At 43.1% G+C, this 13,243-nt stretch overlaps 1 protein-coding gene across 1 annotated transcript; it reads right to left on the bottom strand.

Annotated features, from left to right (window-relative positions):
* Positions 1–891: 891 nt before the first annotated feature.
* LOC106570055 (E3 ubiquitin-protein ligase RNF5) lies at positions 892–12,600 on the bottom strand. The gene is made up of 6 exons (XM_014141996.3): positions 12,297–12,600; positions 6,190–6,208; positions 5,422–5,534; positions 5,156–5,210; positions 4,920–5,031; positions 892–4,823 (listed from the first exon to the last, which is right to left on the bottom strand). The coding sequence occupies exons 1-6, from the start codon at positions 12,503–12,505 to the stop codon at positions 4,714–4,716; spliced, it is 618 nt and encodes a 205-aa protein (XP_013997471.1). The 5' UTR covers positions 12,506–12,600; the 3' UTR covers positions 892–4,713.
* Positions 12,601–13,243: the final 643 nt, after the last annotated feature.

Genomic DNA, 13,243 nt, shown 5'->3' with positions numbered 1-13,243 from the left:
ACGTGTATTGATGTTGTGTGGGTTTTACTGATGTCAACGTTGTGAACAGAGTGCCCCATCGTGGCGGTGCGGTTATGGTATGGGCGGGCATAAGCTATGGACAACGAACACAATTGCATTTTATCATTCGCAATTTTAATGCACAGAGATACAGTGACGAGATCCTGAGGCCCATTGTCGAGCCATTCATCTGCCACCTTCACCTCATGTTTCAGCATGATAATGCATGGCCCAATGTCGCAAGGATCTGTACACAATTCCGGGAAGCAGAAAATGTCAACAGTTTTTCCATGGCCTGCATACTCACCAAACATGTCACCCATTGAACATGTTTGGGATGCTCTGGATCGACACAATGTTCCAGTTCCCACCAATATCCAGCAACTTCGCAAAGCCTTTGAAGAGGAGTGGGACAACATTCCACAATGAACAGCCTGATCAACTCTATACGAATGAGATGCCGCGCTGCATGAGGGAAATGGTAGCCTGGCAGGTAGGAGTGTTCGGCCGAAAGGTTGCTGGATCGAATCCCCAAGCTGACAAGGTAAAAAATATGTTGTTCTACCCCTGAGCAAGGCAGTTAACCCACTGTTCCCATGACTGGTTTTCAGATAAAAAAAAAGTATCTGTATTCCGAGTCATATGAAATCCATAGATTAAGACCTTAACTTATTTCAATTGACTGATTTCCTTATATGAACTGTAATATCTTTGAAATTGTTCCATGTTGCATTTATATTTTTGTTCAAAATAATTTTATGCTTTGTGGTTCTTTGTGGTTGAATGGATCTCAAAGTCTCACCGATTTGCCTTTCAAAATTCAGCATATTTGGACAGTTAATACACATTTCAACTTCATAAGTGTGCACAAAGAACTTAGACAACACAGGCTACATTAAATAACTATTTATTCAGAGTGCAGGAAAACATTTCCACAGCTCCGTGACCATTCGGTTTTGCACAATGTCTCACTGTGTCTAGCAAAAGACTTGCGATAGACTTACCTAGCTTGATCAGACAGTGATATGTAACAAGTGACTTAGCCCCTTCAACTGTACATCACAAGAAAGACCACCCTCTTCCATCAATTTGTGCCCCCATAGCCTTTCCTTTACTCAAACCCTTGCATGGGTGTATTGGGCTGGTGCTGTTTAGTAAGGTGCTACAGAGTTCCTAGACACTCTTGTTCTTCAACCCATTTCATATACTTCACAGGAGTTGTATCAAAATGAAATGGGTAGGGTGAAATGGGAGTTACTGTTTCCTTTTTTCATACACTGCTCACTCGCTTCTGGTTGGCTCATATACCAGTCAGCTAGGTTAGAGTGCATTGTACGAGTACAGAAATGTAACTTGTCTTTCACTGAGTGGAAGAGGGGGGCTCTGCTACATCATGACATGCTGGCCAGGTTAAACTCGAGCAATCTCACATCTTGTCTCATTGCCATGGCTGGTCATTCAGAAACACGTAAAAACAGCATTTACAATATTCATATATACAAATGTATATACAGACCCACAGACAGACACAAACACTTACAATCAGGAGAAACTCATTGAAATCTTACAATTATAATAGTCCATGTCACATTGGGCACAGTTCATGTTGCTCAACGCATGTAATTTTTTTTTATCTGCAGATAACATCAAATACTCATTCTGACTTAAGTCAAAAAGGATCTGACAAACACTGTATTGACTTCTGCACCTGGGTCATGTTCAGTAGGCACAAAACGGAAGTAAACTGTACAAAACAGTGAAACAGGTACAATCTGAATTTGTCCAATAAACACTTGTTTTCTTTTGCAAAGGTTTTGCTATGTTGTGCCTTAATGAACGTGACTCTGCTGCCATCTTTTCCTTTGTAGCACTGTGCCCAGCTACAAGCCCCCAAGGACAGGTTTTTAGTACATTTCATCCAGATCAAAAGGATCCTGTGTTGTGTTCCAGGTCATTTTGATTTGTAGATTTAAAAATGTTCCATTAACTGTCCTCAGAGAACACTGTGACGTCATACAGTATTTACTCCTTTGTGGCGAATTCGCCAGAGCACAACTGTACACAATACTGCTCACTCCAGCCTTCCCGTACACTATCCTCATGACTCTTTACAATAGTGTTAGTCTGTTAACATATATGACAAAGAACTCTCATAACGTGTCCACATTATTAGGTCTGTCTTCTCTATGACTTCACAGTGCAATGGCAGTTTGTTAAGAGAATATACAAAGTTGGTATTGTACCCGTCTGTAGACCATCCTAAAGAATATTCATAAATGATGTTCTTAAAATCTACAGACAAAAATTGAATCAGTTAAATTGTAATCAGGAATATTCAAATACATTTTCCCAAAATCGTACTTGATGGTGATACATTGCTCTTTGGCCTGGAAAAAAGTGTCTATGGCAATTTCTTTCAATTGTATCAGGTTATAATCCCATTCTCACCCTCCCTTAAAACTCAAACAAGCTCTAATATTTGGGGAATAGCCTAAACCTGAAATTCCTTCAAAGGGCAATTTTTGGATTCCATTTTGTCTAAGTACAGTTGAAGTCGGAAGTTTACATGAGTCATTAAAACTTGTTTTTCATCCACTCCACAAATTTCTTGTTAACAAACTATAGTTTTGGCAAGTTGGTTAGGACATCTACTTTGTGCATGACAAGTAATTTTTCCAACAATTGTTTACAGACAGATTATTTCACTTAACTCATTGCATCACAATTCCAGTGGGTCAGAAGTTTACATACACTAAGTTGACTGTGCCTTTAAACAGCTCGGAAAATTCCAGAAAAGGATGTTATGGCTTTAGAAGCTTCCGATAGGCTAATTGACATCATTTGAGTCAATTGGAGGTGTACCTGTGGATGTATTTGAAGGCCAACCTTCAAACTCAGTGCCTCTTTGCTTGACATCATGGGAAAATCAAAACAAATCAGCCATAACCTCAAAAAAATTTGATGACCTCCACAAGTCTGGTTCATCCTTGGGAGCAATTTCCAAATGCCTGCAGGTACCACGTTCATTTGTACAAACAATAGTACGCAAGTATAAACACCATGGGACCACGCAGCCGTCATACCGCTCAGGAAGGAGACGCGTTCTGTCTCCTAGAGATGAATGTACTTTGGTGCGAGAAGCGCAAATCAATCCCAGAACTACAGCAAAGGATCTTGTGAAGATGCTGGAGGAAACAGGTACAAAAGTATCTATATAAACAATAAAACGAGTCCTATAGCGACATAACCTGAAAGGCCGCTCAGCAAGGAAGAAGCCACTGCTCCAAAACCGCCATAAAAAAAGCCAGACTACGGTTTGTAACTGCACATGGGGACAAAGATCGTACTTTTTAGAGAAATGTCCTCTGGTCTGATGAAACAAAAAATTGAACTGTTTGGCCATAATGACCATTGTTATGTTTAGTGGAAAAAGGGGGAGGCTTGCAAGCTGAAGAACACCATCCCAACCGTGAAGCACAGGGGTGGCAGCATCATGTTGTGGGGGTGCTTTGCTGCAGGAGGGACTGGTGCACTTCACAAAATAGATGGCATTATGAGGCAGGAAAATTATGTGGATATATTGAAGCAACATCTCAAGACATCAGTCAGGAAGTTAAAGCTTGGTCGCAAATGGGTCTTCCTAATGAACAATGACCGCAAGCATACTTTCAAAGTTGTGGTTGAAATGGCTTAAGGACAACAAAGTCAAGGTATTGGAGAGGCCATCACAAAGCCCTGACCTCAATCCCATAGAAGATTTGTGGGCAGAACTGAAAAAGTGTGTGCAAGCAAGGAGGCCTACAAACCTGACTCATTTACTCCAGTTCTGTCAGGAGGAATGGGCCAAATTTCACCCAACTTATTGTGGGAAGCATGTGGAAGGCTACCCGAAACGTTTGACCCAAGTTAAACAATTTAAAGGCAATGCTACCAAATACTAATTGAGTATGTAAATGTCTGACCCACTGGGAATGTGATGAAAGAAATAAAAGCTGAAATAAATCCTCTCTATTATTCTGACATTTCACACTCTTAAAGTGATGATCCTAACTGACCTAAAACAGGGAATTTTTACTAGGATTAAATATCAGGAATTGTGAAAAACTGAGTTTAAATGTATTTGGCTAAGGTGTATGTGAAATTCCGACTTCAACTGTATCGCTATGTTAACCACATTACATAGGTCTTGTGGTAAAGTTACTTAAAGTGATCATCGTCATACTCCCCTAATTTACAATTAACTCAATCCAACCATTTCTCGCAACACTGATTCCAGTCTATACACCAGTCTAATCCCTAAAAAGTCAGCCCCCACGCTTCAACCCGGGTATCCACTGTGTGTGTGGTGCATTTATGTACAAATGCAGAGAAAGGTCGATAAATTGACTTCGCTTTACTCAACCTCACGTTTGTGTTTTATCCACCACCACAGAGTGGTGCCTTAGTGTACTCTTCCTATCCAAATGAATCTGGTAAATCATTTGGGGGAATACACAAATATTGGACTCGTTTGTTTGCTGAGTTAGATATTGCTTGCTAAGAGTAAACTGACAGTCATCCCACCACCACCCATCTATAGTCTAAATTCTCCCAGTCACTACTGAGCAAGAAAGTCGGTCGTTCCTGATGCTTTGATGTGTGTGTGAGCTTATTTTTTATATAACTCCCCCATCCCTACACCTCTCCTTTTCCACCTTCTATCCATCTTCTTCCTCACACAGTCAGCAGCCAGAAGAACAAGAAGATGGCCACGAACAGGAAGAGAGAGTCCTGCCAGTTGTTGCCGTTGTCGGGGTTGCCTTGGTGATCGGCTGCGTATGCGTCTGGGGGAACAGTAATAACATTGCAATGATCAGCCAATAGCTGTCAAGGGATACATTATGGTTGTGTGGGTGTCTTGTTTGTGTGTGCGCGCGTACCTGCTCTGTGAAAGGGGTCATTGGTGTTGAAGACTGTGGTGAAGAAGCCGAATGGGAATGCACCGATCCCAAAGGACATGTGGAAGCCAGTGTCCCCAAACCCCTGGAAGGGCTGCAAGAAGAGGAAAGAACAGAATAGTGGTCACTCATTACAAATAGAGTGAACACACAAAGAACCATGTAATAAATGTCCAATTAAACCTATTCAAATGTAAGTGATGAAGAAAAGGCCTCACCCCTCTGCTCTCTGGCTCCGTTCTCTGTCCCTGAGGTCGAGGCGGGGTTTTCAACCTGCAGGACGAAACACCAGTTGACCAATGCAGTTTCTCAGTGTCACATGTGTACAACTATGCACGCTCAAACACACACACACACACACACACACACACACACACACACACACACACACACACACACACACACACACACACACACACACACACACACACACACACACACACACACACACACACACACACACACACACACACACACAGTGTACCTGGGGTCCTCTTGGCTGGAGCTCCCTCTGCCGTAGAGGGGGATGACTTTCTCTCTGCTGATGCCTGCTTTACACACAGGACACTGCTGTTGGCTGGGCCGTGTCTCCAACCACTGCACGACAGAGAAGGGGAGGGAAAGAGAGACAGAAGCCATACTTTACTGTCTGTTCAATACTGTCAGTCTATTGGCATGCACTGGCTTACTACAATGTGCAACACACAGGGTAGATCTATGGGATGTAGTGTGTTATGTAAAAGGACTAATCAATATACTGTAGTAGAATGATTTATTCAAATAAAGGGGCAAAATTATTCCAAATTATACTTTGCACTTTCTATGTGTCAGCAATAAGAGTTTTGAGCAATAGAGCAAGTACGACAGCTGGGTACACAAGGCACTAGCGTTGACACTCTTCTATCAACAGAGTTAGCTCAGTAACTAATGAAAGAAAAACATTGACTTATTCTCAGACAATAAAGGAGAAGGATATGCAATACTAATCATGTTGCGATGCATGTACAGATTGTGCTATAATCTAAAGCACCTTGAGGACAAAAAGGGGGTTCACAGTAAACATTGGTGTAATGAATGTGACATTAAGAACATTATCAACAAGCTGCACTAAATCAGCTGACTGACCAAGGTTGGTCTCAGGTCATGTCATGGGACAGGGATTGTGGGCTGGTTTCAACCAGTAGGAAAAGTGTAGCGAATATTTACCAGTACTGTGAAACTAAAGATAACACCTTTAAAATGGAATACTTACTTGATGAAGGCAGGGCCAGCTGTGAAAGAGAGAAGGAGAAAAAGGTTAAAGTGGGTATTATGGCATCACCTAGAAACCTGGTGACATTTGGAGGAACCTCCTAACGGCCTACTTAATTGAGTCTGAATTGACACACAGGGTGATTTTCAATTGCATACTCCTCGCTTCCTCTCTCCTTGTTTCCTTTTCAAAACAAAATGGATGAGAAAGTCGAGGTCCCTCTCTGACCTTGTCCTCCAATTGGCTTTGAGGCAAGAAGAGAGGACATGAGGAGTATGCAATTGAGATTATCCCATAGGCCTAGTTAGTGGGCTAGATTTTGGAATCCATATTTGCCTTGTTTTCCCAGTAGGCCCCTATCTGGTTACTCTGTTCTGACCTTAACGATGCGAGTGATTCAAATTATCCCGGCTCCCCATCGTTAGTTTTAATTAGCTCCACCTGTCATCGCTCGTTAGCACCATCGTGCCTCGTTGCTGGCCAGATTGCTGCATTGTGGGACAGCAGGATGGTAGATGTAACAGCATTGTTGGTTCCAAAAGCCATGGTTACAAAGAGGACTATCGTGAATGTGACAACCATAGAAATAGAAGGACGAGAACATCCAATGCCCCTAAGACAATGGTGAAATGGAGCTGCCCCTACTCGTTTTCTACTGGTGACAACACATGGGCTAAAAGAGTGTCATACGTTTGCATTCTGAAACTGGTTTGTCGCTCTATGGAGCATAAACAGCATTTGTAGAGCTGGGCAGTGACCATGGTTCTGGGAGGGTTTTAAGAGTTTTGTCAGGTGTAGAGCTTGTTTAGGCACCAGTGGAAAGAAAGCAGTGACTGCACATTAGATCTGTGGGAGACAGGTGAAGTGTGTAACTCTAGTCTAGCTACCTGTGCTAAGTAGGCTAAATTAGATGGAAATGAGACATTATTTGTCAGGGAAATCTAGCCTAATGCAGTCTCAGATACCCACTGATGTTTTACATCAAATTATTATTCACCGTCAGTCCATTGCAATATTTTAGCGCATGGAGAAGACTGGAGGTTCGACAATGAAATGAGCCCTCTATTGAGAAGTGTCAAACATCAAAATATATACTGCTCAAAAAAATAAAGGGAACACTTAAACAACACAATGTCACTCCAAGTCAATCACACTTCTGTGAAATCAAACTGTCCACTTAGGAAGCAACACTGATTGACAATGAATTTCACATGCTGTTGTACAAATGGAATAGGCAACAGATGGAAATTATAGGCAATTAGCAAGACACCCCCAATAAAGGAGTGGTTCTGCAGGTGGTAACCACAGACCACTTCTCAGTTCCTATGCTTCCTGGCTGATGTTTTGGTCCCTTTTGAATGCTGGCGGTGCTTTCACTCTAGTGGTAGCATGAGACGGAGTCTACAACCCACACAAGTGGCTCAGGTAGTGCAGCTCATCCAGGATGGCACATCAATGCGAGCTGTGGCAAGAAGGTTTGCTGTGTCTGTCAGCGTAGTGTCCAGAGCATGGAGGCGCTACTAGGAGACAGGCCAGTACATCAGGAGACGTGGAGGAGGCCGTAGGAGGGCAACAACCCAGCAGCAGGACCGCTACCTCCGCCTTTGTGCAAGGAGGAGCAGGAGGAGCACTGACAGAGCCCTGCAAAATGACCTCCAGCAGGCCACAAATGTGCATGTGTCTGCTCAAACGGTCAGAAACAGACTCCATGAGGGTGGTATGAGGGCCCGACGTTCACAGGTGGGGGTTGTGCTTACAGCCCAACACCGTGCAGGACGTTTGGCATTTGCCAGAGAACACCAAGATTGGCAAATTCGCCACTGGCGCCCTGTGCTCTTCACAGATGAAAGCAGGTTCACACTGAGCACATGTGACAGACGTGACAGTCTGGAGACGCCGTGGAGAATGTTCTGCCTGCAACATCCTCCAGCATGACCGGTTTGGCGGTGGGTCAGTCATGGTGTGGGGTGGCATTTCTTTGGGGGGCTGCACAGCCCTCCATGTGCTCGCCAGAGGTAGCCTGACTGCCATTAGGTACCGAGATGAGATCCTCAGACCCCTTGTGAGACCATATGCTGGTGCGGTTGGCCCTGGGTTCCTCCTAATGCAAGACAATGCTAGACCTCATGTGGCTGGAGTGTGTCAGCAGTTCCTGCAAGAGGAAGGCATTGATGCTATGGACTGGCCCGCCCGTTCCCCAGACCTGAATCCAATTGAGCACATCTGGGACATCATGTCTCGCTCCATCCACCAACGCCACGTTGCACCACAGACTGTCCAGGAGTTGGCGGATGCTTTAGTCCAGGTCTGGGAGGAGATCCCTCAGGAGACCATCCGCCATCTCATCAGGAGCATGCCCAGGCGTTGTAGGGAGGTCATACAGGCACGTGGAGGCCACACACACTACTGAGCCTCATTTTCACTTGTTTTAAGGACATTACATCAAAGTTGGATCAGCCTGTAGTGTGGTTTTCCACTTTCATTTTGAGTGTGACTCCAAATCCAGACCTTCATGGGTTGATAAATTGGATTTCCATTGATTATTTTTGTGATTTTGGTTGTCAGCCCATTACACTATGTAAAGAAAAAAGTATTTAATAACATTATTTCATTCATTCAGATCTTGGATGTGTTATTTTAGTGTTCCCTTTTATTTTTTTGAGCAGTGTATATTTCCATTGTTCAGTACAGCCTAACTGGTTCAAACACCAGCCTGTCAGGATTTCAAGTTTTAGGGCTGTGTAACATTTTATTCTACCCTCCAATTTTAGAAACCGCTGTCCTGGTCAAATTCTGAAAATGTACACAGAGTCTAGGGGAGCTTAGTATTAACCAACAGAATGTTTATACCAGGAAGAGAGGACTTTCCTTCCCATAATAAAGGACAATAGAGAAGAAATCCCAAGATTAGTGGCATTCCCATCTCCTACCTTTCATTTGAAATGTGGATATGGTCAGCGAAAACGAATCTCTGTAAGCATCCACCATACATGCTTGTTTCCAACTAGGCCAACGCTGACAAAGAAGAGGAAAGGTGCCTCTTCAGACTACTGAGATGCTCCTGTCGTCAAATGAGTGTCTGCTCTGCAGAAAATGTGACCACTCTTACTCTCCACAGGTCTCTCCAGCTATATTGTTACATTCAAATATAGGCTTTGGCTCTAGGGAAGGAGACTTCCTCCTTATCTCCCACGTGGAGGCTCAATATCAGCTATTGGAAGCTTAAGCCTTTCACCCTCAACGGGGATAGGGGTATTCAAGTGGACTTACTTTAGTATAAGTGAGACATGAATCTCCAAATAATTTCTCACTAAATGACACCATTTTCTAAAGGAAATCGAGATGAACACGATTCCTCTTTGCATGAATAATGTACATTAAATAGCTAGTTCAATTTTTTATTTAAAAAATATATTTCTATTTTTCATTGAGAACAGTTCAGGAATGTGTGTTCCATCAAGTCTCATTGCTCATCAACTGATTTTTTAAAATGCATTTTATTTTTATTTCACCAGGTAGGCAAGTTGAGAACAAGTTCTCATTTGCAACTGCGACCTGGCCAAGATAAAGCAAAGCAGTTCGACACATACAACAACACAGAGTTACACATGGAATAAACAAACATACAATCAATAATACAGTAGAAAAGTATATATAGAGCTTGTGTAAATGAGGTAGGATAAGGGAGGTAAGGCAATAAATAGGCCATGGTGGCAAAGTAATTACAATATAGCAATTAAACACTGGAATGGTAGAATGTGCAGAAGATTAATGTGCAAGTAGAGATACTGGGGTGCAAAGGAGCAAGAAAAATAAATAAATACAGTATGGGGATGAGGTAGATTGGATGGGCTATGTACAGGTGCAGTGATCTGTGAGCTGCTCTGATAGCTGGTGCTTAAAGCTAGTGAGGGAGGTAAGAGTCTCCAGCTTTAGTGAATTTTGCAGTTTGTTCCAGTTCTCTGCTACCATTGACTGGAAGGAGAGGCGGCCAAAGGAAGAATTGGCTTTGGGGGTGACCAGTGAGATATACCTGCTGGAGCGCGTGCTACGGGTAGGTGCTGCTATGGTGACCAGTGAGCTGAGATAAGGTGGGGCTTTACCTAGCAGAGACTTGTAGATGACCTGGAACCAGTGGGTTTAGCGACGAGTATGAAGCGAGGGCCAGCCAACGAGAGCGTACAGGTCGCAGTGGTGGGTAGTATATGGGGCTTTGGTGACAAAACGGATGGTACTGTGATAGACTGTATCCAATTTGTTGAGTAGAATGTTGGAGGCTATTTTGTAAATGACACACTGTACTGGAGAGAGTCTTTTCTGTCGTGGACACTGTGGGTCTATTCTTACTCCTTTATATTCACAGTACCTCTGACACCAATTCCACACACTCTCCCCTAATCTGAAATGAAACCCGTAGAAGTGACTGAACAAGACATGAATGAGTCAGTGAGACCAACTACATACATGTTTACAATACAAACAATGCAACTGTAGCCAACAACTTTGCACAACCTTGAAGGTCAATGTCTGCTTTTTGTAATACATGACTCACGTGTCAATGTTGGCTAGTATCTAAGCTGGTGACGATGTGTGCTTGGTAGAATCAATTATTGTTTAGTGAATGAGTGATGGTCACCAAAGTTATCCATTGCTTATAGCAGAGTGTGTAATAGTTATTAACCAAATGCAGAGGCTCAAACTCAACCACTGACTGAGCTCCATGCAGCAAGCAGGTGTGCGCAAGCGAGGCATTCACTGTCACATTGCAAACGTCAGGTCGATACATCGTTGCTGTAGCTTGCACACAGGTGCAACTGAAAGGGGACATGAATGAAGTTCCACAATAATGATTTTGGCAAGATGCTGATAGCTAGCCAACTAGGTTACGTCCAGAATAGCCCAATAATAGCGTAAAAGAGCCTTAGTCCAAGGACCTTACATGTTCTGTTTAAAGGCGTATTGATAGGATGGGTACCAGTCTCTTTAGCTAATCCACTCACTGTACTCCATGTCATGTGACAATGACAAGGAGTGGCACGTTAGCTAAAAATATTGGTATTGAGACTATCGATTCTAAATTGCGGTACAGTTCTAGAAACATAAAGCCATTTATTTTCATATGACATCAAAAATATTTCACAAATGCAAAACACAGTTGCAGCTGACAGTATTTTCTGTGACAACATGTTTCTGGCTTCCATTTTTTGAGTTAACACGGTGTTCAGAGACGCAGATCGCTAATTAGCACTGTTTTCCATAAACAAGCGCTGTAACATGAAAACATGGCCGCGTGGGAACCCTATAAAAAGGTGTGTATCAATTGATCCTTTTTATTATCATTTGTCGCTGATATGACTGTTAAGGTCCTTATGCTTCCAAAACCGTAAGGCAAGCGATTCGTGTTAATGTTCAGACCGAGCGTCTGGGCTCTTAAAACAAAACGAACCCATACAGAATACGCCTTCGTCCAATGACTCTTCAATCAATCACATTCATTTATAAAGCCTTTTTTTACGTCAGCCTATGTCAAAGTGCTATACAGAATCCCAGTCTAAAACCCCAAATAGCAAGCAATGCAGAAGCACGATTGAACTGTGTAATGGAACTGAAAGTCATGATCAAGGGCTACGACCAACGCAACGTAGCCAACGAAAGCCAGGTAGCGAGATCGTACAACCATCTAACTTACCTAGCTAAATTGAGTTAATGTTTATAAAATGTGCGAATCAATGTTGTAAAGTTGAGGTGAGGAACATATCAGTCAAATGCACTTTATTTCGATGGGTTAGGTTGGCTAATGTATGAAACTCAGCCAACCAACACTCATCCATGATTAACGTTATCTAGTAGATCACCTACTAGCTAGACTTCAAGTTAGCCATCTTGCTTGTTAACCATATACACAAACATTGTGCATGCATTTGTCATCGACGTATGGGTGTGATCCGACAAAACAACCCGCTTGTTATTGCATAGAAGTTAGCTAACGGAAATGTGCTAAAGGTAAACAAGACAATGCCCGCTGGCTATGTATGTTATTAAGCTGTTAGAATGCTACAACATTCCTTAGTACTCGCGATTGATCGAAAGTATACCACGGCTCGTACCAGAACAAGTGCCCGCACAAGCTGATGACAGCGTCCCTTGCTGTGTCCAGACAAATGTTGCATTCGAATGTTGACCGATCTGGCTCGGATTCTCCCTCTCCGCCACTTCCTCCCGGGCCATCGCGCTCGTTGCTGTTCTCACCAGCCGGGAACTCTCCTCTGCTAGCGGGCCTGCCATGACTCGAGGACCAGGGATCCGCGGCCGCCATAATTGTTTACTGAAAAAGTAATAACTCGGGCAGACGAGAGCTAGCTTCGAGATTTCACTTTACATGTGTACCACCCCTTCCGTTTCCGTAAAAAAAAGAAGAAGCAACTGGGAGGAGTTTAAAAAGCACAGCGATTAAACCGCGAGACTTCCGGGAACACATGCGAAACAAACCATGCTGGGGTTTGAGAAGTCAATGAGCGAAGTGAAAAATTATTCCTTAGTTGTTAATTTTCTCGAAATCTAAAGGCACAGCTTGGGTTCGAGCCAATGTCTTAAGACGTTGACCTGTTATTACTCAGAACTCGTGAAAGTGACAAACTGACACGTTTTCATTTTCGTTCCTGTTCTGCACGAGTTTAGCTAACAGACGTCGCAATGACATCGCCAACAAGTGTGATCGGGGATTTGCTATTGGAGAAGCAGTTTCTGCCTATCTGCATACTGTATGAAGTTTAAGCACTATACTAATATTCTAAAAGAGGAACAGGAGATCAAACAGTAGAACAGTTGAGGTGTCGAAAAGCTCACCCCTGCCAGAACCCCCCCCCCTTTCACGTGAACGCGCGCGCACGCACGCAATTCTTCATTACTGCGACTTGCTTGGTCGCGCACGCACTCCATTCTTCATTGTTGCGACTTGTTTGCTAGTTGAGATTTCTGATCACGTTCGGCTGCGTTTCATTTGATTTACATGTCGGTTTGATGGCGGGGAGGCACTAGTAATGTCTGTAGTTTT

The sequence above is a fragment of the Salmo salar genome, chromosome 14, assembly GCF_965601325.2.
Source record: "Salmo salar chromosome 14, fSalSal1, whole genome shotgun sequence".
Classification (NCBI taxonomy): domain Eukaryota; kingdom Metazoa; phylum Chordata; class Actinopteri; order Salmoniformes; family Salmonidae; genus Salmo; species Salmo salar.
Note: the sequence above shows the minus strand (reverse complement) of the source record. Positions and strands in the feature narration are given on the sequence as shown.